The 27,056-nt window shown below is 38.7% G+C and overlaps 1 protein-coding gene and 1 long non-coding RNA gene across 3 annotated transcripts in view; one reads left to right on the top strand and one right to left on the bottom strand.

Moving 5' to 3' along the window:
- LOC143421689 (uncharacterized) overlaps window positions 1-13,389 on the bottom strand; it is a 46,333-nt gene extending 32,944 nt beyond the window's left edge. For both annotated transcript variants that reach the window (XR_013101252.1, XR_013101251.1), the window contains exons 1-2: window positions 13,124-13,389; window positions 2,649-2,820 (exon numbers count right to left, since the gene is read on the bottom strand). This is a non-coding gene — a long non-coding RNA (uncharacterized LOC143421689). The remainder of the gene's footprint in view (window positions 1-2,648; window positions 2,821-13,123) is intronic.
- An 829-nt stretch (window positions 13,390-14,218) lies between these two features.
- Window positions 14,219-17,404, top strand: six2a (SIX homeobox 2a). Its single transcript, XM_004570086.3, has 2 exons — window positions 14,219-15,141; window positions 16,538-17,404. The coding sequence occupies exons 1-2, from the start codon at window positions 14,582-14,584 to the stop codon at window positions 16,848-16,850; spliced, it is 873 nt and encodes a 290-aa protein (XP_004570143.1). The 5' UTR covers window positions 14,219-14,581; the 3' UTR covers window positions 16,851-17,404.
- The last annotated feature ends 9,652 nt before the right edge of the window (window positions 17,405-27,056 follow it).

Raw genomic sequence — 27,056 nt, forward strand, 5'->3', positions numbered from 1 at the left:
GGTGGTTGGGGGGGGGGGGGGGGGGGGGGGGGGGGGGGTTAGGTAGTAGTTAGGTTTTAGATGGGTAGGTGGAGGCTAATTTATGTCAGCACTATAGCGAGCTCCAAGATTTATTGATGGTAAGGCAATACAGGGAGATCTGCTTCTTCAAAAATGCTCTGCAGCTCCCTCCTGCTCTACACACATAACTTAATGCCCTCCACCTTCCACCTCCCACCTCCTATTATACAACATGTCTGTCTTTCACACCGAAGCCGACTGTAATTGTAGAGGCCGTACTGTTGCTGTGCTGACGCAAAGGACATATGGTCCTGAAAGAAACCATTAGAAGTATTGGGGGGTGGTGCTTGAATTCTGTCTCAGTCTTACACTCACTCACGCACACACAGAGATGCACACGATTCCAGTGTGTATGACCCATTCCATGTTTTCCCCATCCATATAAAATGACAGAATTCTTTAAATTTGTGGTGAGATTAGAGCAAAAAAAGTTGTCCTTTGGAGGTAAAGGGAATTTACCAGCTGAGACTGGACAATAATTTGCAAATGGGAGAGGTGGGAGTATTAACACAAGGAAGGAAATGCCCTGTAAATTTTTGGGAGTGATGTCTGTTTCTCAGTATCAAAACTCCATGGGTGTATTTTTTGTACTTCTCTATAACATTTATACTGTTATTTATGTGCAGACTTTAGTAGGGTAGATATGTGTTGGTATGCCATTTACAATCGTCTGTTTCATGACTTTTAGTAAGATGTTTGAGTTTCTGAGTTCTTTAAGACTTTAACATTTTGTCGTTCGTTATCACTTCCAGCCTGAATGGAAACACTTTGAAATGACCTTAATTCCTAAATTGTTAAATTCATAATTAAACTGTATTTAATAGTTGTTACTGTTAACAAATAATGAAGTGATAATAATTTTATCAACTGGTTATTAGAATGTTACAAAGTTGTCACTTGTGTTTACATCTGTAAAAAGAAGTTTGGGGTGAATCACATGTAGATTGTTGTTTATTTTTTTATTTCCCTCACTTTTGTTTACTTTTACTCGAGGTTCCATGAGGTTTTGAGACCACGTTTGTTTAGGCGTAGGAAAAGATTGTGATTTGGATAAAAATACTGTCAGCTGGAAATAACACTAGTCTGGCTATTGCCATGTCACAGAACCAACGCTAAATTACAGGCAGTACTGGCAGTATTTGAAGCTCTAGGTATGAGAACTGGCTCGCTGATCAGTAATGAAATATTTGCTATTAAATGGTAATAACATGTGGTGATCATTAAAAACGCATAACTGAGAATATAAAATGTTGATACTAGTAAAGTGTATTTGTTATAGCTGTGGTAATAAAACATTATAATCCATAAATTATTATTTTATTACACAAACTGATGATATAGATAAACATGCATTATAAACTAATGATATAAATAAAAATCATTCAAAAAGAAGCAAAATAAAAATTTATTAAAGTACAATTAACTATTATCTGGACTTTATAAGCAGAGGTTGTGATCAAGTGTTACCTCAAAAGGTATTCCTGTTAGCTATAATAGCTTGGACACATGTGTCCATGGGTATCTCTTCTGTTGATGTCAAGCAGAAGGAACTTCAAAGTCATGTTCTAGTATGTTCAGTATTTTTATATGCAGGCCTGGGTTCTCTCCCAGTCGAGGTCGTTTCAAAAGAGCTGAAGGCTTATAAAAGCCATGTTAGGGTTATTATGTACATCCTATCTGCCTCAGCCTTCACTGACCCACGCACACACACACAAACTGTGTGTACGTGTTTTTGTGTGTGTGTGGTCATTAGGCAGAGCTACAGTGGAATCCGTTTACTCTCATAATTTTGCTGTTCGTTTTTGTGAGCCTGAGAGGAGGAACGAACATCCTGAGTTTATTGGCCATTAGAGAGCTCTAGATGTGTGTGTGCATGTAAGATTGTGTTGGTGTGTGTGTGTGTGTGTGTGTGTGTGTGTGTGTGTGTGTGTGTGTGTGTGTGTGTGTGTGTGTGTGTGTGTGTGTGTGTGTGTGTGTGTGTGTGTGTGTCAGGAGAGCCAGTTTGTTTGGCTAAGTGAGGCAATTTTGGTCTTTAAGTATCTCATGTCACTTCCCCTGAAACAGGGGCAAGTGATACAAGTGCTCCATTCTTAGCATCACAACACACACAACCACTTGCATGGACACTTACACACATTTCACTCACACTATTCGGGCTCCATTTTGACTGGAATATTTGTTCTTGGACATTATTTTCAGACTGTAAATTTGTATTTCAATAATGTTGTTGAAACTACTCTAAGTAGTAAAACAAAAAGCAATTTGTGATTTTACAATATGAGGCTTTAGCCCTCTAGAGTTATTTACTTTATGTATGAGCCTCTAATTATTTTTCTTCTGCTACAGTTGGGTCACATACTCTTCTTTTGTGTGCATGCCCTTGTCTTTCAAAGCCTAATGTAAGCAAATTAAAAGGACTTATGACTGATGTAATTGAAAACAAAGCACTTGATCCCCAAAACAGATTCACTGACATGCTTAGAAAAAAACCTATAAACCTCAAACATGTGCTCCAGTACATCACTGAAGGAAATGTACGTATGCCTGTCAAATGCAGCATAATTCCTTAAAGTCCAGTAAGATGTTACCTGATTGGCTCTTCAGGGTGGTCCTCTGATTAACCCGACTAGCTGGGAAGCAGACGGCTTTGATCTATGATTGGAGAGGTCACTCGCTGAGGTCAGCCAGCGTCCGCAGTGAATCTTAGGAGGCCAGTGATAAAGTTTTTGAGGAGCAGCTTTCCAAAATGAGACGTGACACCTAATTTCACATAAAAAAGAAAGAAAAAAAGTTAGCAGCATGCATGAGAGTGAACTCATACTGACTTGCATTGAAGTTAACAGCTCACCGCAGTCCTTGACTTAAAAAATCAGTTTCTTCATGCAATCAGATGTTTTTTGACAAGCTTTAAAATGAACACCCTTTTAAATTAGATGGATGATTGGGTGATATAGTGTGTGTGAAATCCTTACGTATTGTTATGTTTATGGCAAATACGATATGTGATCAAACTAATGTTTAGTGGAATCACCTGTGCTCCAAACTGCATGATGTATGTTTGCTACAGTATTCTCACAGCAATGTGTGAAATTATTTGGACAAGTAACTTGTGCTGAGCAACAATATGGCATAATAATGTAGCCATGAACTACATCACCAAAGATTGAAACCAAAAGCGGAAAAAGTTGATTGCAAGGTTAGTCTGGACTTAGACTGACAATCAGTTGATCACCTACAACAGATCGTTTTATAGCTCTGATTTCCTCTTGTTTATTTTTGTCTGTTTTATTATGTTTTTAAATCAGCGTTTAGCGAAAACAAGGCATTTGTAGGCCTTTCATTTTTCCTGAACTAATAACAGTACACACAAATCAATTAGTTATTATTATTTTCCAACTTGGTAAAATAGCTTTAGGTTGGATATCAGTCTGTAAATTAGTATCACACACTCTCTTAATCTATCCTTTCTGTGTCGTTGCTTTTTCCTTCCCCACTGCTTCTTTGTCACCGCTGTAACTTTTCATCCCCTCTGTTGAGTCAGAGGAAGATGAACTCTGAGCAGCTGTGTTACTCCCTGCCTAAGTGAGTTATGGCAAGCTGCTGTCCTCTTGGCTTTTATTGATAATATTACACTGGCTGATGTAAATATGACTCCGCCTCCACCCTCTGTCATCCTAATGCAAACCTGGAGCTCGCATCTGTGCTTGTGTGTGCGTGTGGAGGTGAATGAATTTAACGTCTGCTCGTCTATAACGCGCGAACGAGTAAGGAAGTCAGGCCCCAGTTCACTGTGTATTAGTGTTTGTGTACAAGTGTTTGTGTGAGTGTGTGTGTCGCAATCGCTTCCTGACCCCAGGACACTCCTTCCCCAGGTAGAAGCACAACGTCAGGCTTCATGCAGTTTGCCGGAAATATCGAGCTGAGACTCGACATGATAAACAGCACAGAGCATTGAGCTGGCTAAAAGAATATCCTGCCTTCATGCGTGTATATATTTTTTATCTGTCCATGCTGGGCTGCTGTGACTTCCCGCTGTGCTGTAAATAATATGTCTTTTCACAGGTGGATGTCTCCATGCGATGCACACTCGGGAACAGGACTGGATTTTACTGCCACATGTGATTTTATAGCTGTCATTTCTCTTGATTCCTTTTTTTTTTTTGCTTGAATTAGACATTCATCATTGTTGCTCTAGAAAAACAAATGTGAAAATGATCAAAGTGCACTAAAACACAACTGCAAGAAAAGACGCACACGTTTGAGACACCAGCTGCATGGCATGCACTCATTAGGTTTTTGCTGCCCTGACCTCAAGGTGTAAATTCTACATTAATGCCTCGTCTATTAGTTAAACCAAACTCTGAAGGACACACACAACACAGGCAGACACACACATCCTTTACATCCACGCACACACACCAGTACACATATCACACATACACGTGCATATTCAGAAAAGCACACGGAGAGCCGTGCAGCAGCTGTCCACCACCCACACACTCCAACCATGCCACCGCCTCTCCACACACACACCAACACAATCAAGCCCACTGTAGCACATTCACTGCATTCTACCATTCCTCTTACACAGACAGGCAGGAAGCAAATGTGTCATTTATTAGAGCCTGTTTCCAATCTGTGCTGATGATGAATATCTCCGATCTCCCCATGCTGCTCCTGAATATTCTGAGACAAAGGCCTCTTATGAAATTATACTGTCATTAGGATGACTGCTCTGATTAGATATTGAGACTGGATTAGCCATCTGCTTGGCTCTTTGGCAGAGGAATGATTTGATCTGAAATAATTACCATTTATTCCTTCATGAGAACACACAGAAGGTTTTAGTTTCAAAACACGATAGGCCATGTTTATCTTGAGCGGCAAAGAATTTCCTTATGTGGAGGAATTCTTTAAAATGGGGTCCTGTGCTGTTTATATATCCTGTTTAAACTTTAACTGGATTTTTAAGGTGAATGTAAAAGGCGCACTTTCAACTACTTCTCAGATCTTAATTATTTAGAGATATTTTTATGATTTTCACAAAAATATTTAGCCTGCCATACATATTAAGGAAACGAGACAGCCCACTATTTTGAACCCGCATAACCAAGTTTAAATTTTAGATTTTTAATACCTCTTACAGTAAAAGCTTGTTTCCGTACGACAGGCAGCATTAAGGAATGGAGATTGTTGAGGGCAGTGTGCTGGTATCAGTAGTTGCCACTGTGGAATGGACATATATAGCAATTTATCACTTGTCTCTCAGCACATGCGTGGGTGGCCCCGCAGCGGGTATTATTGCAATTTAGGAGCAATTGACAGTAATCCCCCTCTTGCTTATGTGAAAGCTCATCATCCCTTCACCGTCCAGCAGCCACATCTTCACTAGAACGGACCTCCAGAGCTGATATACGTCGTAGCTCGTGTTCTGTATCATTATCTGCTCGTCTCGCTCTTTATCGGGGTGGTCTGTAGAGGCACATCAGAGAATAATACACTCGATGAAAAAAACGTGCAGATCCACTAATGGCAACTTAGTCGTACGTGTACTTAAGTCATGAGCTCTACTGTATTGACTAATATATGGAAACCATTAGTAATAAGAATAAGCAACCTGATCATGAAATCCTAAATAGCTTCACAGTAGGTTGGTGTATAGCAAACTCAAATACAGTAATGGCCTCTTTTCTCCTCTGAGCTACGGAAGAATTTACCTAAAGTTTGATTTTGGGGCAAATCTAAACATACTGCAGTGGCTTATGGTGGCGAAAAGAGTTGACCCACAAAATAAACTCTCAGTTCAGCGGGCAGTTCCCTCACCTCCGAGAAATCACTAAAGAACAAGATACTTAAATAAGTTTTGTGTGAGTGGCAGTTGGAGTCAGATTCAGTTAGCGAGTAGTGAGCGTCTGAGTGAACTCAGCCTGCTGCTCGGCCGCCGCGCTGTATTTACTGCTTTGTTGTTTTTTCATCCAGGAAGTATGAGGTGTGGCTACTATATAGAAATCAGGGTGAGAAGGTCACAGTGACATTGGCCTCAAAACACAGAACAGGAAGAACAGGAAGATCTTCATCTAGCCGTAATTTTGCTAAGGCTGCAGATAATACAGGGAATGTAAAACTGTATGTTTAGAAATATATATTTGCAAATGAACATTTAAGTCGAAAGATTATGTAAAGAAATGGCTTAAATCTGATCTAGTCCCACACAGCTATAGCCCCTAAACACAGTACAATATTCTAAGACTGTGATTTTTGAAGAATTGCAAATGCCATTAAAAACATCTTTAGCAGATTGTAGACTTAAAGGAGCTGAAAAGTTTATGGTCCAGAGAAAAAATACATATGAAGATCATTCAGAATATAAGTCTTTGCTTTTAGTACCTATATTGTATGCACCGATTCAAGAGACATTTTTGAACTGAGAAATCTAATAATGTTACAGCTGTGCAAATCCAGATTTAATTTGAACTAAAGTTTTAGAAAGTAAGACGTCGAATTAGGGGCATAAACAGGAACACTAAGCAATATTGTGTAATGATGTATGAGGCAGTTCCTCAGCTTAGGCCCCATCTTTTCTTTTCTTTCTTTTTTTTTTGAATAGCTGCGGTTTCCATATGCTCCGATTGAGTATAATTGTTAGTTTCCTGGACGAAGGTTTGCAGGCATTTAATGTACCCCGCAGGCAGGATTAAAAAGCTATCACGAAATCTAATGCTTCCATATAAAAACAAATGAGTGGCACACTGTGCACACTTCTATTTACAAAGTAAACACTTGCCTTCATCTCCACAATATCTCATGTTATCCTCAATAGTGAGCAGAATGCAACAAAAGGTTTGATGGATGGCTTGAATCATAGTCGGAGAAGTCATTTAGATGATGACAGTAGACACATTTAATGGGCTCTTTTGAAGGATTCAGATTTACTGAATGCATGAAAAAAAGATAAAAAACTACACTGCAAAGACAAGGCAACAGCACCACAATGTTATCCAAAGGATACGCTTCTCTTTCTGGGGTGATCTGACCAGTGATGACACCATGAATAAGTCCCCAAATGAGGTTTGTGTTTTGTGAAAACAACAACCAGATGTCTGAGAGAATTTATCTTTCTTTGTGCATGTTTGCATTCTTATTATCATTATCCATGGTTACAGCATTGCTCTTGGGAATGTTGTTATGGTTATTTAGTACATCACTTTGGTTCAAAATGAAATATCTCAGTCACTGAATTGCCAACTTTTTTTCATTTGTTACAGCTATCCATGGTGTCGAGAAGGTGAAACTGACTTGACTTTAGGTATTTCTCTGTCTGTCTCTTACAGATTTGGTATGTAGAGATAAAAGTCTCAAGGTATACTGGATAGATTTCCATGAAACTTGGCAGATTTACTGTGCCCAGAGGATAAGTCCTATTGACTTTGCTTATCTTTCGAATCTTTAGAAGGAAATGAACAGGTGTGGCTAAGGACCTTAAAAATAGCCCCATTCATTTTAGGTAACCCAGCACTTGTGTTTTTTGTGACTTATTTGAAATCTCAATGAAATTAAGTACTTTTTGAAATGAAATTTATCCTCAAGTTGTGCATTTCCCACAACAAATGTTAAAATACGAACTGTGAAAATTATGGGCTATTGAGTGGCACCAGATTGTATACGATTATTAGCATTAATCCTACTAAACAAGACAATGATGGATTTGCTTCTTCGAGAATGTTGCAATGCTGGCATTAGCATTTAGTATCTAAGCGCAAATGCAACTGAGGTTTGTAGAAAAAATAAAATAAGTAAACTTTTCAAGCCAGTGTATCAGAACACAGTTAAACAAAGCACCAATCACATTAAAAAGTCATTGTCTGTCATCTCCATGCAATAAAATACACAGTGTGGCGTGATATAACAAGACATTTCTCTCTGGTACAGTATCAGTACAACCACTGACTCTATCATGGAAGTATTTACTGCCCATATGGCCAGTGACATGGGGTCAGGCCTTGTGTTTCAACTAAAACCACGAAGTGCTGTAAAAAACCCTACATACAGGAATGGATACAAATTCAAGCATTAGCACATTGCTAATTACTCCAGTTGCTTTTAATAAATTCTTTCCTGACATACGAGTTCCAGCACTGTAAAAAAAGGAAGAATGTTGCATGAGGAAAAAACATTAAGGAAATTCTGCAGACTTTCGCCATAAGTAGAAAGCTTAAATACAATTGTAAGAACTCAAAGATTCACACAGGAATCTTACAGTCTCCCAGGTTCAACCCAAAGAGAAAACTCAGTTTATGAATTCACATATTTTCTTGAACAAAAATAGAAACCTGGCCATCCAAGCTATCTTTACTGAAAGACTTAACAAGCAGACAGGACTGTAAAACCTGCAGAGAGCTATAGAGATTTCTGTGGGTAATTTGAAATGTTGTTTTGTGTGTTACTGCTTCCAGTTTCCAAAATAAGCTCTGACCTTATTCACACTGAAATAACATTTGTGGTATCACATTCAAGTCCCCTTTATATTTATTTTAGGGGTGGAGCAAAATCTTCCCTCCTATTTCTTGGCAAAAGAGGTATTTGTGTTCTGCTGCAAATATTACATGATCAGAAGCATTTGGTTATCATGATCCAATTATACCGCCCAGCATTCTGTCTACTTTGATGCAGAGCAGACCAAAGTTTATCTGATCCTACATATTGGTCCCATGGTGGTTTCTTAGTTGCTTGGTGTAACAAAATACTGCAAAGGAGCGAGTTAATTTCTTGCTAGGTTTGCAATTTATTGTTAACAACCAGCATCACAAGATGCACCAACTATGCATGAAAGTTCATATCAACTGTAGGTTTTAAGATTAAACAAAAAGTTTACTCTAAAAAGGCTTTTTTATTAGTCTTATCCAATGTAGGCAAAATAAAAACAAGAAAAGAAATAAAATCCTTACTTCATAGTAATGCCTTTAAAAGACGAGGCTGCATACTTTGCCCTATTTTCCAAATTATGTATGATGATAACTATTAGTTCCACACAGGAGCGTGTTTGCAGTCATTTAAAACAAGCCCACAGCGCTGATATAAATCAGTGTATGTATGAAGCTGGTATACCTGCATGTCTGCACACTGCCAGTTTGACAAGAAACAGATCTGAGGGGATTTCACCATAAAGGCAGGGAACCATGAAATATCTGAGAAGTGCTGGAACCGCTCTCCTCTCCAAATTATAGCCAAATACAGTCTTATTGGTTGAGGGGAAAAGCCTTGGCAGTGCATAAAGAGCTCAGTGTGTGGCTGAAGTGACCATGCAACTCCTGAAAATAAACAGGAATCAAATGGAGTGATTGATCGAATAAATTACTTTCAGCAGCAACCAACTCTCTTTCTCTCACACACAGACACACACAAAACAGATGCATATATACAAACTCTGTTAACCAGCTTTGCAGAAAAACACACACTTGTAGCGATTTGCTCCAGTATTCAGACCAGCTCCAGTTTTGGTATAGGCATGTTACAGAGCAGTGTGGTGGTGGTGAGGGGACAGTGGGGTGTTAGGTGATTAATATGGTACATCAAACTGTATGAGGCACAGAATGATTTTAATTGTAGGAATTTTTGTTTTGTTTTGTTTTGTTTTGTTTTGTTTTGTTTTGTTTTGTTTTGTTTTGTTTTGTTTTGTTTTGTTTTGTTTTGTTTTGTTTTGTTTTGTTTTTCACGAACTATCTTGGTCGAGTACGACCTCTTGATTATTTTATGTGAGATCCAGGAAGGTAATCAATTGACAATATGGCAGACTTGTTGAATACTCAAAGCATTTTTTAGCCCATGGTTGATTACAATAATACCTTGATGTCTCAAAAGCTTTTACAACCTAAACAAAGCAAAATAATTAAGACCGAATCTTTTGCTTTTAGTTAACATTTATAGTTATTTATACTGCTGTCATAATAAATTCATAGAGGCCTACTATAGCTTGCGCTTCAAGTAAAAAAAGAAGGTGCTTGAGAAAATCTTTCCTATCTGATTTTGTTTATGCTGCTATGTGTGTGTGCACTCTGTGATGAATATCAACTGAAGGTGATGCTTGACTCACCTTTTAACTGCCATTTAAATTGCCAGGCCCGTATAGTGCAGGGAGGGCCTGAAATGTAAACCGTCCAATCTGATGAACCTGCCAACCGGTCAGAGCCTTTCATGAGATGAACACAGGAACCCCACACAAGCAAATTCACCCACCCCTCTCTGCCCCGCCCCTCAATGACGACCCCCTCCTTGTTGCTTGCATGTGTGGTTTAGTGAAATCTCCTCCTTGTGCTATAGGATAGCCCTAGCCTCTAGGGTAACAAGATAGATGTAAACAACCAATTATTGGATAGGCCCTCATTCACATCCCCTTAACCAGTATAGACACAGAGGTTCTGGCTTTAATAATTTATTTCCCTCTATCTAACATTTGGATGTCTTTCCCAAAAAACTGATACTTATCAAGCTTGTGTTGTGCTTGTCTCAGGTCAGTGTATTCAGCAGCAGTCTTACCCAATCCAAGCCACATCCTATTCCTGTATACGTTAACACAGTCTATACAACACACGCACACACACACATGCATACATCTTGCAATAATCAGCTCAATTAGAGGAGGTCGTGGTGGAGAGTGGCTGAGGTGAGCAGTGGGAGGCTGTGAAAATAGGGGGTTGGCTATTAGGAGAAACATGATCTCTATTCATCAGCAGCTGTAATAATTACCATTTCAGAAACAGATCCTTCTGATCAAACTGATCCCTGGAAACAAGTGGTTTACAAACACTGTCAAGAGCCAGACATTGGACCCCTGTCACTGCCAATATATAGACACAGATCTGACCTGGCCAATCCCACTGCGATGAAGATACTTTGTATATGCAGTCATATTGTCAGTGCTTGTTTAACTCTACTCTGATTTGGCTATGGACATTTCTAATCGTTAACCTATCAAATGCACAGTGAATAAGATGTAACAGGCATTTTCAAAAATAACAAATATCAGTGTGAGCAGGAGCATGTCAAAAACACAAGTGGGACAGTTAGATTATCTGAAAGAATTTTATGTCAAAGATCTGATACCATGTAAACTTATTTTGACAGAGATGGGAAATTAGACTGAATACCTGTAAGAAGGTATGATCATATGAGAGTAACACAAAGACTTATGATGAACTGAACTGAACAGGTGCTCACATGTAGCCTCAGACCTTATTCTCGTTAAATCTTCAGTGCTGAAGTTTAAGCTGAGATCAAGACATTTGAGCAAAAAAAAAAAAAAAAAAAAAAAAGCGAGAGAAAGAGAAAATAAAAAGAGTTCAATAGGGAGCATCATCAGTCTGTAAGGACAAGCGAACAAATTATTTAGCCTCATCACAAATATTTGAGTGTACAGAGTAACTTCTATGGATTGCTGCCGGTGTAATCGCAGCAGCACATTCGCCACTGGGAGAACCTCGATCATCAAACTCGATTACGGGGCATTTGGGTGTTTGCGTTAGATGAGTTGAGATGATAAGCTTTATCTGAAATCGGTTTAAAATTTCATATCAGTCAAATTTTGTTTACAGGCCTCACAATGATTTTTATTAATAGTCTGAATTAAAAGTGCAAGCGCAGGGTGAAGTTAAAATATATATATAAATATAATTATAATTTAAATATAATATATGTAAACTATTATTATTATTATTATTATTATCGGTGCTGTGCTTTTGGAAACCGAATTTCCCAGAGGAACCCACCCGAGGGATTAATAAAGTTTTATCTTATCTTATCGTATCTTATCTTATCTTATCTTATTATTATTATTATTATTATTATTATTATTATTATTATTATTATTATTATTATTATTATTATTATTATTATTATAAGTTTAAATTGCCCTTTTAATTTTCTCACTATCCAGGCGAGCCAGGTCGGTGCCGGTCCCCTGACGATTACCGTCAGTCAGCCTAATGCCGTAATACTCTGAGAACTGGGCTTCAGGCGAAACCAAAGTCAATTTATTAAACTGAGGGAGGACACAGGGCGGAAACAGGAATGAGGTTTCTCTTACAGGAGCCTTCGTCTGTGGTGATGAACCAATTTCACAATTACACTATTAATTTAATAATTTATTAATTTAATTTAAAAAAAAAGAGAAAATAACAGAAAAACAGCAGCGACTGCGATGCCTCACTGCCTTAGCGAGAAATATTGACAATGGATTGGATGGATGGTGGACTGTGGATTGGGTAACTTACTTAAATGATTTCGACCGACAATACCATTTTAATTTTACATGCCTGCGATTTAAGGTAGCTGCTGTAATTTATTTGCAACCTTTCCAAAATTCTAAAATTCAAGTAAGCCTATGACGAAACTGCTCCTATTAAATCATATTAACAACAACATATAATAATAATAATAATAATAATAATAATAATAATAATAATAATAATAATAATAATAATAATCTCTCCGAGCTTTTTAGTTCTACACTGATAATATATGATGAGGACATGAGGATGATGATGGTGTGTGTGTGTGTGTGTGTGTGTGTGTGTGTGTGTGTGTGTGTGTGTGAAGTGATGTGACACCGAGTGTGGGTGTACTTGACAATCGTATCTCTAATGAAGCGGTCCCATGGTGAGGCGATAGAAATCTACCAACTGGTCAATCTTTGGTTCAGCAGTCAGTAACACGCACGCATTCCCTCGTGTACCTGAGTCCAACTACAAACCTGAGTTTTTGCGCACATCGGGCTGCTCCCGGTTTCTTTTAGGTCGCCCTACCATTTCAACAAGTACCTCACATCACTCACTTCTCCTCAGTTAACTATAAAGCCTCCTCTCCTTTTACCCTTAAACACCTTTCACTTTCACATAAGCTCCCCTCCTTACAGCCATACTCTCAAAAAAAAATGTAATCGTCATATTAAAATGATTACTTAGGTCTTGTCTTCAGATCTCATATGTCAGTCCTTGAGATAATTTACTCGCTGATGCGCTAAACCTCGTGAGTCAGATGACTGAAATACGGACGAAAATATTTGTCTCACCGGTGTGCTGATTGAAGCCGTTTTTCTTCTTCGATGTCGCCTGCCAGACTTTCCTTCTTCTCCGCTCTTTGTCCCGCACACTCCACTGCGCACACGACCACCTTATTTCCCCATGAAGCGGCTGCACACCTTGAGATTGTTTGCCAATCTGTGCGCTCCTGCAGCTGCTTCCTCGCCACTCATTTAGATATTCATAATCTTTGTCATCACATGCATAATCCAGTTCAGCTCAACACATACTTCGCAAAACAATTAAAAGATTTCTTTAGTTGCTATTAATATAGAAATTTCACGTTTATTTAGGTCTAAAACTGATACGACGTATTTGAGAGTATGACAAAGTGTACTTGTTTAACAAATAACTTTTTAAACTTTATTCTAACGTCTTTTTGTTATTTTAAATACCTCTCTATAGAATACCGGTTTGTGAATATTATAATTAACAAATCGGGTGATGGTTCACTGCACTCCCACATCAGCACCTTAGAGTTTAAGTCTCGTTTCAGTCCTCGGAAGCAGAAATAGTCTGACTCACTTTTGGTCATATTTATATTTTTTCGTTTACTCGAAGAAAAATATACTTTATAAAAAAGTGGCAGCATTTTTTTTTTCAAACCCGTCTAACAATCTGTCACTTGTTGACAGTTATTTCACGTCTTTGGAATAATGAAGACACTAACTTTAAAGTTCCAAGCATTAAGGAGATCTTGATTGATTTGTGAGAGCTGCCAGGGACATGAAGACAAACTGCAGCAGGCTCCGTGCACTCTGGCGCCATCCTTCCCCGGGCTGTGGGATCAACGCCGCTCTTCTCATCCACGCTCCTCACAGCTTTACGCTCTTTGGCTGCCTGAGGTGTCTGTCAACGTGAAGGGGAAGAAAAAAGTGTTTTAGAAGGAAAAATCTGAGCAATTCTTCTATTGGTAGGCGGGCTGGTCGTGAAGGGAACAATCAGGTTGATTTTGCCAGGGAGCCACCTCAAAGCATATCGGGTTACTTTGAGTGACAGCGTAACCATGGCAAATAATTTGACTAAGGCTATTGTCTTATCCTCACCATCCGTGGGTCAGATAACCGACCAATCAGAGTTCATATAATCGCTTGTCTTGCCAGCTTAGAATAATATTATTAAAACGAGCCAGCGAGCCCGGTCTCCGGGAGTAGTTTATGTTGAAACGGCATAGAAAAGGTGGAGGACGGTGGAAGGAGTAGCAACTTTCTTTCTTAGCAACTTTATGGAGAATAGTCGCCTGGGGTTTCGCATGGCTGAACGGACTTGAGCTTATTCCATAATACGCAGTTGGACTTTGCCTAACCTTGGGCACTTTTACGTTTTAGGTAACTCTTTTGGGGACTTTTTGACGCTTATGGACTTAATGCGTTTTGATTTAATGAGACACTGAGAGGAGAGACGTGGAAGTAAGGTACAATATAATCTGTATTGGTTTATTTGTCGCCATGTCCATGCTTCCGACGTTTGGTTTTACGCAAGAACAAGTGGCTTGTGTCTGCGAAGTCCTCCAGCAAGGGGGGAACATCGAGCGTCTTGGGCGCTTTCTGTGGTCCCTCCCGGCGTGCGAGCACCTCCACAAAAATGAGAGTGTTCTCAAAGCGAAAGCCGTAGTTGCTTTTCATCGGGGGAACTTCCGAGAGCTCTACAAGATCCTGGAGAGCCACCAGTTTTCGCCGCACAACCACCCGAAGCTGCAACAGCTGTGGCTCAAAGCGCACTACATCGAGGCAGAGAAGCTGAGAGGCCGTCCGCTCGGCGCCGTAGGGAAGTACCGCGTCCGGAGAAAGTTCCCCCTGCCCCGCTCTATCTGGGACGGAGAGGAGACGAGCTATTGCTTCAAAGAGAAGAGCAGGAGTATCCTCCGAGAGTGGTACACCCACAACCCTTATCCATCCCCACGGGAGAAAAGAGAGCTGGCCGAGGCCACGGGACTCACGACCACGCAAGTCAGCAACTGGTTCAAAAACCGACGGCAGAGAGATCGAGCGGCTGAGGCAAAGGAAAGGTAGGAGTATATTTACTTCTTAAAACAGACGCTAATCTCAGATTAGATTTTTTTTTTTTTTTTTATCATTGTCACATCAAGCAAAACATAGGAGGTAGTTCCAAACTGTTGCTGAGTCACGGACTGCCACTGCTGACTCTGTATGCAAAAATAAATTTCTGACCTACATCTGGAAATTTATTTAACGTAGATAGCATGGACATATTCTCAGATCTTATTCAATCGCCACAAATTAAAGTTACACTGTGTGTATTTCTGTGATAACTGTATAAGCCCCTATTAAAAGTTGAAACGCACGAAATGAAAGACGTGTTGTCAGGTAAATTACAAGGTTATAAAAGTTGCTTTTACCCCACTTTTATGTTTTAGTAACCACACTGATTATAACATGAAACTTGACTTTCACGTTAAGATCAGAGAAGAAATATATGCAGACTACTGTGAATCACAGACACTGGATGAACACATGGTATATGCAAGGAAACATATCAGAACACGTATGAAAGATGTTTTGCGGTGTAATTGATGTGGCTTGTTGTCTGGTCTTCATATCAGCCAGGCTGACATTTCATTATGAGTCGTTTGCACATTTCAGAGTTTGGAAATTATACAGCCAGGCATGTAGAGAGGTGCGGGAGATGTGTTTTTGTCAGGTGTTCACTGGGTCGGTGTCTTCTTTCACCCCCTGGCCACTAATTTGGGCTGAAAGCTCCACGTAAATCATGTCTTCCCACTGAGAAAAGCCTCACAGCAAACCTATGAACTATGCCATACGCAGTACGCACGCGTTTCAGAATGATTAGGCCTGTCATTTATTTAGAGCTGTGGACAAGCTCTCCTCGAGTGGCCGAGGACTTCCTCAGGTTGAGCTTCTCCACGGGTCACTATGGTTAAATTAACTTGCTCTAAAAGTTTCATGCAAGTTCAGTAGTCAGATGGATTTATTATCTTCCAGTCACTACTGATATTTAATATAGCGCTTCTGTAGTGAATTGACCCTCTAATTATTTTTGCTGGCTAAGTGATTGCATCTGGGCACACGTGCCTCAACGTATTCTTGTGTGAACATTAATAAATAACCAGACTAAGAACTGATACATTAATGAGATTATTATGGCTGTTGTAAAAGTGTCACAACCCAATAAATATTCTAGTAAACACAACAGAATTGTGTGTGCCACTTTAATTCAAGTGTGTGTTCATGTTCATATTTTTAATGCAATCTTAAACATGTTAAGCTACAATTAGCTGGTGTCTTTGTTCCTGTAGGTTTTACTCCGAGATATGAAAATTTCAGTTCACCTAAATCTTCCTGGTTGTTATGCACTTTTTCGCAGATGTGCTGTAATTCCGCATTTGTACCAAACTGATGTGTGACTTTGGTTTCTGTTCGCAGAGAAAACAACGAGAACTCCAACGGCAACAGTCACAACCCATTGACTTCTTCTATTAATGGAAATAAAACTATTTTGGGGAGCTCGGACGACGATAAAACACCTTCTGGGACTCCGGATCATACGTCTCCGAGTCCGGCTCAGCTCCTCGGCGCAAACCCCGGTTTACCGTCCCTGCATGGCCTTGCGCCCCCGCCGGGACCCAGCGCAATCCCGGTACCCAGCGGCCCAGACTCGATGCACCATCACCACTCATTGCATCATGACACCATACTGAACCCTATGTCTTCTAATCTAGTGGACCTCGGCTCTTAAAAGCCGTCACTGAATGGAGCGCCATTTTTTGGGGAAAATAATTTACGAGGTGGTGTGAGTTAAGCTTCAAGCACTTGCGGCACGGTGCAAGGTAGACAGACTGGAACACTGCGAAAACAGCCACCGTAACAAATCATTTAGTCTCATATTCAACCTTTAAAATCTTTTTCAACAAGTGGAGAGAGGAAAACCTGCCAGTGAGCGCAACACCTCCTCTTATCCCCAAACTGAACGAGCCCTTGTTTCGGGGATTTTCTAGAATCAAGAGTTCAGAGCAGAGCACTTAAGAACTTTCCAAATATACTTAAACAGGACCCTACCGAACTTTCCCCCCCCGTTAATTCGCTTGAGGAAAATATAATTTGGAAAAAGTAAGTAAAAGTAGTAGTTTTTTGAGATGGCTTGTTTTGCTGCAGGGCTGGGGATAAAAAATTGATAAAAAGAAAGAACAGAAGAAAAGAAGGAAGAAAGAAAGAAAACTTTACCGGAATGTAAAAACGTAATATGTTATATTGTTGAAAACAATAACAATAAAGTGTCTTAATTCTTGTTACTATTAGCCTACAGTTGTTATTTTAGGGGTTTAGATTAACCTTTATCACCAGACTCTATGGGCACAAAGTTACGTGTACCCATCGCCTTTCTGTTTACATGGGGTTTTTAAAGAGAGCCATAAACGGTTATTTTTGTTTGTTTGTTTGTTTGTTTGTTTGTTTGTCTGGGGGAGGGTGGGCTGATGGAGTATGCCAGTTAAACGTGTCTCATAGGGGCTGTGATAAGATAAAATATTCTAACCCCTTGATATTATTGTTATAATTATTTGCATTTTAATTTGGGGAGAGACTGCATGTAAACTCTGCGATAAATGATGAAACATAAAACGATTCACCTATAGTTTCATATACCCTTTACAATAAAAAAAAAAAAAAAAGAAACACGTGGAATAAAGTCGAGAATTTCTTTGATTCTGAATGATTCTTGACATTTTCTTGGCATTTTTTTTTTGTCTCTTACGGGTCACCTCCTTATAATATTATAAAACCATATAAGCTGGAGGACAAAATATATAAAACGTATTTTAGAGAATCTGCACGTAAACGTCGATATTTACAGTGTTACAGAAATATTGCTTGAACGATAGTATTTAGGATTTATGATCATTTGTAGTTTCAGTTGAGGATACTTAGATATTTTTCCCTTCAGCTCATTTATGTAATTTTAAATGCAGAACAACGCACAAACCATGTATTCAGCCTTATTTCCTCAGGCTTTTTAAATGTGCTCTGAGCCACCACTTCCCAACGTTAGGAAAATACATGATCAGATATTACTGAAAATCAAAAGCTGTTAGCCTCTGACACATATATCTCCTGCAAGAAGATAGATAGATAGATAGATAGATAGATAGATAGATAGATAGATAGATAGATAGATAGATAGATAGATAGATAGATAGATAGATAGATAGATAGATAGATAGATAGGTTTTTCAATTTTAAGGACATGAGGTCAAAGTTCATCCAAGTGATTATTGCCGATTTTTTGTTTCTTTTTAAGAAAAGCTCCGCACGCAGTCCAATGTTTTGTAAAAACATCACTCGAAGCATGTGGCATGTGGCCATGGCAGGCAAAGCTGGGCGAAATTTAGCAGTGCTTCTCCAACTGGGAACCCTGACGTTCGAGTGATGACACCTTATCTTTCCGCGCTCAGTCCGGGAGAACAAAAGTACCGTAGTGTTTGGAGTAGGAAAAAAACAGAACTGGAAACGACCGCTGAAAGAAGACACTTTGTTTGAACAGCTTCAGCCGCGCAACACCTCCAGCCTCCCTCCCGCCCCCTCCTCCCCTCTGCTGCCTGATCAGTTCGTGCAGAATAAACCTAAAAAAACATCTTTTCTGCCTTTCATATTTCCATCATAAGGCTTTAGTACCTCCCCTATTTCAGGTTTCGACAGGCCGGCGCGTGCTCGGTGTATTTTCTGGTGTCTTCTGTATCTTCATATCAGAATATAACAGTAGCTTATAGTTTCATAATTTTCTTACATATTGCATGTTTATATTGATAAATGTTACACATTATGCATGATATACTATAATATTATTTTACAATATTACTCGCATTTTAAAAACAAAAAACGATGCCAGCATATAGTTAATTGTTAAGTGGGTGTTTTGGTTCACATGTTAATGGATTGCAAACATTTTTTTTAATATTTGAAACAAGGGCGAAACACTCTTTTATTCGTTAATAAGTTATCCTGTAGACCCAGGTGGCTCTAATGGGAGTGCAAATATGAGAAGTGCTCTCAGAGAGTGCGCGAACTGTCTGTAGATGTGAAATATCGGTCACAGCTTCCTGGGAACAGCTTCCTGCGCCTGAAGGTCAATTACATATTCAACACAAAGCCCACAGGTTGTAATTAACAAGGATTTAAGTACACATGGGTCTATTCACAACAAGCCCAAAACAGCGGCTTTTGAGGAGACATAACACTGAATGTTTGGCCTTTCACCAAACCAACCCTACAACCCTACAAAGAGCTGTGATTTTCGTCTCCTCGTTCTTTCACTCTCTTGTTTCCCATAAGGCTTGAAATGTGAACTTGAACTGGTATTATAAGTGCGCCATGTGTGCCCGGAAAGTGGAGGCTATTAAACTTTTTTTTTTTTTTGTTTGGATGTTTTTTTGGGGGGTTTTTTAACAGAAGATGAAAAATCTGCCAGCATTGAAGAAAACGCCTAACGAGGCGCACTGACGTGATTCTGCTAGGCTGGCTTATGGGGGTAAAGACCCACCAAAGCAACAGATGAGGGAGGAAAAACTGTTCGACAGATGTATCTTGTCCTGGTTTCTTCATCTGTAGGGTATTTAATCGCCTGTCAATTCACCATGTAAACAACGCCGTAAAATAGAAGCGAATGCCACTTTGCCCCAAGACCAAAATCCTGAAACAATCAGGAGAGAATGCTGAGTCCTGGCCTCGTAAAGATCACATCCATGCAATTTCACAGCAAAATGCATGTACTAAGCAGAGCTGTTCTGACCTAAGATCAGTTTTAGCTGTTATTATTGCATCTCCGCACTGTCATTAGCGCAAAAGGCATTTTACACACGCGTTTTGCCCGATTTAGTGAATGGTAGGGTGGTGATTTTTATTCATTCTGTTTGGTTTTCTCGATTAAAACAAGAAGCAAAAACAGAAAAGCCAAAATACGGACTCTTTGGTGTTAAAAACATCAGACTTTGTATTAAACATTAAATACTTAGTAGTGATTATTTATTTATTATAATCATTGTTTATATGTTTATATACTTTTGGACTCTTTTCCACAACTTTCACTAACTGTGCGACATAAAACAGCACTGATTTTTTTTTTCAATTTTCGAATGAAACAGTCTGATTTGAAAGTTTCTCAGCTGTTAAACTAAAATTGAAAAAGTTATTTTCTCTTTCTAAAGATTGATTTATCAGCTCTGTATTCGAGCCGTCCTTTACTCATAATATCACAAAAACAAGTAATAATTAAATACTGCGAAAATGTATTTTGTTACTATAAAAACAGAAGCTTTAAGATTTAGATTTTTGTTCCGCATTTCTGTCTCTTCTCTGTGGATGAGTTAATCAAACCTATTTAATCCACATACTTCACCAAATCTGAATATAAAAGGTTTCTTTCAATACACATTTAATCCGGAACCTTTTGTTAAGTGATGTTAACACACTTAATAGAAATGTCAGCTACAGACACGGTGGTTATAATGTGACACGTTATTGGCCCCAGTGGGGAAATTGTCTTTTGACTTAGACCCCCTTCAGGGAGGTCAGAGGTCAAACTTTTATGGCAGCGGCCTCAGAGCTGGAAGGGATTCACTGTTGTTGCTCAAGGAAACTTCAGCAGAGCAGATAGGCTTAGACTCAGGTCCTCTGAGTCATGAGCACTTTTAAAATGACCCTCAAAATAATTACGGACAAAATGTGCAGCAAATGATGACTCTTTGATTTTGTTGGCAATTTGAAAGGTTTTGTGTGGCCATGAGGAAGACAAAATACAGAACTAATATATTGAAACAAAGGATCGCATTAATGTAACCAGTTAATAATTCACCCCACTTGTTGACTGCAACGGTTGGTAGCTGTCCTAACAAGTGTGTTAGACAGCTGGGTTTTACATTACTGATACACTGCCACTGTAATGTGGAGTCTAAATCAGACAGCAGAAAAAAATATCAATTGCATACACAATTACATCTTTCTTCTCATATGCACAGAAACAAGAAAAAAAAAGTTAAATCTTTATTTAAGCATCCATATGTTTTGAATGAAGTCATAATCATTAAAAGTTATTATTACATTTTGCATACAGGTCTGAATTCTTTTCAGGGTCTAGTCTTTTTGATTGAGTTTAGTATATATATTTTTAGTGGATACATAGTGTACACCATATGGTTCACATCTAACAAGTAAATGATCCCTTTATTGATCCTGAGGAGACACAAATCCCTCGGTGGTTACATCAGGAAGGACATCCTAAGTAAAAATCTGTCAAATAAAATATACTGCACTACCTGCTGAGGTGGCTCTTTCTGAATAGGACAAGAGCCGAAAGTAACTTTACTGGATCTAAACTGTCAGACTCAGTTAATAGTTAGCGAAGAGGACATACTCTTCCCTCTCTTCTTGTTATAGTTGACATCAGACTGTTCATCAGTGCACACAAAAGAGTCACGTGAAATGGGAAGAACATATTTCAGAATGAAATTCCTCTTTCATAATTTGAAAACCACCTTTAAAAAATGAATGCAAACATGTGTCACTGTCAGGAAGAGGAGAAGCTGGAAAAAAAAATGAAAAATAGAAACATTATCCTTCACCTTTGATAAGTTTTACCAAACGATTTTGTGTTTTTAAGTATAAATATAATGCATGGCCTGAATATTATTTGTATGCATTTAAAAATGATATGGATGTCAACATAAATCATTCTCAAAGAAATCTTTGTTATTTTATGAAAATATTTTTAAATTGCGTAACTGGTATTATATTTAAAATAAATCTCCAATGTTTTATGAATGAGGGAAGTTTTGGCCTTCTTTTAACTATAACATTGATATTGATAGAATCTGAGATACTTACTGGCATAAATTTTTTTTAGAATACTTGCCCAGGTCGGACACAGAGATTAAAGTTCATCGTCAGTGTGGTGGTGGTTTGTATAAAAACGTCCTCCTTCTTCATTGCTTACCCAAAATAAACATAGCTAGTTGCAACAAAATCAAAATGCAAAGATTCTAACTATTTCTGATGTTGGTAATGATTAATATGTAGGAGCAAAAAAATGCAATACATATTTGGGATTATAATTAGTTTGGCTGAATAAATTATTTTGTGTTGTGAAACTATAACTTCTAAAATACTGAAAAGCATATTTGGACTTTGGAATAAATGCTGAATACTGAATAAATACTAGTAAAAAAAACCATCAACATTGATAGAGTGAGACCATTTGATATACTTTGTTTTAGAATGCATCTTTATGTTTTGTTTAGCTATTTTTCTCTTTTAGTTTACAGCACTTTGAGCTCAATCGCAGTGTTAACATTATTGATGAACCCATTGATTTCACCTTCTCCTCGGCCATTATGCATTTTTGGTGTATCAGGTGTGTCCCATAAAACAGGATAAAACTGTAGGGGGTCTGGCGAGTGAGGAGGAGGAGGGGGGCGGCGGGGTGCGCGGTGTTTAGTTACGGTCAAAAACGAGAAAGAGAGAGACATGGCGAGGGGAGTACGAGCATTAATGCACTCCCTGTGTGCTGGACGTGTACTATTACAAAACACACGCTCTCACACACACATAAGCACACTGCGGGTGCCTTTTGCTCAAGTAAAAGGTCACCTGGCAGACCGAGTCCTGACTTCCATCCTGAGACCTGAGACAAGGAGAGGCATATCAGGAAATAAAGTTCAGTTAGAGGAAACCACTACACTTTTTCACTTCAGTAACACACAATTAAATGGTACAAAGTGAAAACAGGAACACTATACCTTAAATCCCCTTTTCAGCACTTCCAAAAGATATACAGTACAATGGGTTTTAAAGCACTACAGGAGTCCTGTTTAATGTAGATTTCTAAGAAAGCATATAGGCAATATTTCACTATGTTGTTAATTATGTTGTTTATTATTGTGCAATTACACACGAGTCACCACTAATGCATTAAGTAATATGTCATAAACCAGTTATGCACAGAGGACATGATTTAAAGAGTTGGTTTGAAAACTAAAAGAACTTATTTTAGGAGGTTTCAGTTTCTTTGTTTCACTGAGACGGAGGAAACGGTTGTAGTACTAATGTATATGAGTGTGCACACTACAGGGTTAAAGAAGGCTCACCTGGGCTTTTTGCCCCTACTGTAAATTCCAAGATAGAGGACAGACACAGGCTATTCTGATCGCATTAGGTTCACTCCGATAGTTTTTCCAGCTATTGTCACTTGACACCATTCCATTAAATCTGTCCAGCTAAAAGATTAACAGCACCATTCTTTATGCTTTCACTGGGTGTTCACTCTGAACGCCAAAGGGCAGGTTAAATCATGCACAAGATTTTCATAGTGTGCTGTGTTTTACGTTCAGCCTATCTAGCCTTTTTACTTGATGTTATATCAGCTAGCAGTGCACGGTGACACAGATAAATTATAGTAAAACAAGTTCATTAATCACAGCCCAGCTTTTCTGTTTTGTTAGTAGTAACCAGCTTGTATTATGATCAAACCTGTGTGTGTCATTTTTAGTCCAGTAATAATTAAATGGTACTTTTATTCATTATTCATTTAAATTTAAAATACATTTACATTTGTGAGATGAGAACTTCTGTGGGTAGATGCAGGCTATGCTGCCGAGTCCATTAGTACACTCTGACTTTAGATAGCCGTTCTTATCATTATGATGCACATGATCACTAAATTTTAATGGTACAAAGTTGAAGACTTTCTTATACATTGCTTTGCATACGTTACTTTATGTAACTGTTATGAATGGCCAAGACATCAGTATAGGACAAATTCTGCATATTATTCTAGTGTATTCAGTCTCATCTGACAGCTAACCGTAAGACAACTGCCATTCTGAGAGAACTTTGTATCAACTTAAATAAATGATCTGACTTCGGTAGCTTTGAACTTTACCAGCATGAATGTGGGTTGCACATATAAGATAATCTGCCTGACAAGATAGTCTGGCACTCTCTCCAATTTTTAAAAGTAAAAATTATTGTTAGTTTTCTTTTTGTTGGTGTATTTTAACTGAATTTTGTACATTGCCCAATTTGCTGTAATTTGAATCATGTTTTCCTGAATATTGCACAGAAAAGGATGACAACTAACACAAAAATGAGTGAGTGAAAGAAGTGAAGATGGGTCTTGACACAGGAACAATGTTATGCTTTGTTCAAAAAACTATTTGTTGCTTTAAGGGATTAAAGGTTGTGCAACTTATTCACATCCTGCTCAGAGTCAGTATTAGTGTTGATTGTGCACACTAGACCTGTATGTCTAAGTGTGTACAGTGCAGGTTTGTCTGTTTCCAATGAAACGCAGTAACGGGTTCAACCTGCCAGACTGTTGACTCACCTTACAGTATGCATGAACATGCTTTGATGTTGGCACTGTGCAGAAATATGAAGGAACTTTTCAGAAACTGCTAAAAACAATTTGCATATGAGTAATGGTGCACAGTACATTATAGCATGTAATTTGCAGGTTATAGTTTTAATATTAGTTGCTCTTACTTCATATCATTTCTGTAAATGTAACCACAAACTTAAGCATGGTTACAAAGAAGAGAGAAACAAGAAAAAACAAAAGACAGCTTGTTGCTTCTAATATGCTTTCCATGCACCAGAGAAGGAGAGCTTCTCAAAGTTTCACTAAAACACTCATTGCCACGGATTCACTCCACTCAGTACTGTGCAGATTTGTCGGAAGAGTAACAAAACCTCAGAACAGAAGTGATGAAGGGTAACTATTTGGCTCTCTTCAAAATTTAGGGGAAACGACTGGAGCAAAAGGCCTGGAAATCATGACCGCTGCTGCCACCTAGCGATCAGTATGTGTAACCGCATACTGATCAACATAATAGACCATAAAACCAGTGCGCAAACTGGATACTCCAGCAGATGGGCTGAAGCGCAATAAGCAGGTAAAAGCATAACAGCAAAATGAGGAGTACTGGGTACTTCTAACAAAGTACCTATATAATAATAACTAACAGTTAGGTGAAAACTGTGAAAACAATGACACGTCTTCATCAAGGTCGACAGGTGAAATCATTCATGCACCCATCTGTGTTTGCACAGACTAGGAAAAGTAAGTATCGTTTGTCCTATTTTGCATAACTGTCAAACACACAGGAAACCAAAAGTTGCATGAGCAAACATTAAGACAAACATGAGTAAGACAGCATGAATGACCAACAGTAGTTTTACAATGATACCTGTAGTTAACTACACATTTCAATAATATGTTTGTTTGTGGCTATATTGAACTTTTTAAAAATATATTTTCAAGCATGCTATGCGGCTAAATATGTAACTAGAGCCCAAGTATGACGTTTACTTTTAGGTTAAGTTAAACAGATTGAGCTCATGGGCGTGGTGTCTTACTGCTGCACAGAGATACACTGTTTTGTGATAACTTAGAGTTATTTTGAAACATGGGCAATGTAATAGTAAGGGGTGATGCTTCACAATGACAGGCACATTTTGACTGGTAGAACAATGGTTTTCAAACCCACATGTCTGTACAAAAAACGGAGGAAGACATAGAACTACAGCTTTCTGATTCTCTATCCAGCCTTCCCCTTGTTTCTCATCTCTCCACTCTCTTCCCCATCTGCCCAGTTCTTCCTAATAACTTACACTAGACTGGTCCCCGAGCTGTGGACTCATCTTGTTGTGATTTTTTCCCTCACCCACAGCAGTGGCAGCTGCTTGAAGTCGTTTTTGCTTTGTTGCCGTTAACTTGCTGCTTGATTAGCTCCTCCGCTGCACATCAAACGTCCCTGGGTTTCAGCCAAAGCAATTTTGTAGTGCGAAATGCAGAAAACATGCCACGGGTATAATTTCACTACACAATAAGAGGTAGACGTAGATGGGGGGTATGTGTCAGTGACCTTAAAGCTTCTGTATACATCATTTGTAATTTATTGCACACTTGACTTGACACACACACACGTGTAACTACTGGAATGGATCTGGAAGCCATGAATGCCATTAGCAGCTTGAATAGGCCGCAAGAAATGCTGCATGTGCTTTAAAGTAAATGCATAAAGTTCGATGGTGGAAAGCTTTACATGTGATACATTTTTAGTGAAAGTATGCTGGATCATTTAATACCTTTTGTTTCCATCCCATGGTTTATCTACAATTGTCATCTCATGAATAAAAGGAGCGAGCTCATGATGACACCTTGTGGTTAAAGTTGGCATCTCGTAGCAATTCATTTTCTGCATAATGACTCCTATCCATACAACAGCTAATCTGGAGCATCTCATTCCTATCTTATTCCCACAGGTCCATTTAAACTCAAACCAGGAAAGGGAAACAGGACATCCTACTGTAGATATTACCATGTGATTACATGGTACATGGATGCCAATTAACAATTGCAGCAACGGCCATAAACTTTGGCTTTATAAGATCACAAACTGACTCTAATATTGCTATTTGCAAAATATATTGATTGAACCCATCCTGCCAATACATTAACGCCCATAATAAAATCTGGTTTCATGGCAATTTGATCTTAAGATAAAAAAAAATAATAATACACTTCCACTTCCTTACACACAACCAAAGGAAAGAACAGTTTATGTGACAAAATAAACATATAACACTTTAAATGTTTTCGGAAGTATTTTTCCTGTTTGTTCGTTTTTGTCAGGGGTATGATAGTCAGCTGAATGGAAATCTGACTGCTACAAGACATGCGCCAGTGTTGCATGCTGAAGTAGAAAAGATCATGCAGCTGCCTTATAAAGCTATTCCCAGGCAAAGAATCCCTCCAGGCAACTTCATGAATGTTCCCAGTAATGCAAATGGAAGCAGTTTAGAGTTTTCACTCCACGAATGTTTTTTCTGGTGGATGAATCACTAGATGGCAGTATAACATAATGAGACAGCTAGCAAGTATATAAAGTTACAAGAC

Source organism: Maylandia zebra, linkage group LG13 (assembly GCF_041146795.1).
Source record: "Maylandia zebra isolate NMK-2024a linkage group LG13, Mzebra_GT3a, whole genome shotgun sequence".
Taxonomy (NCBI): domain Eukaryota; kingdom Metazoa; phylum Chordata; class Actinopteri; order Cichliformes; family Cichlidae; genus Maylandia; species Maylandia zebra.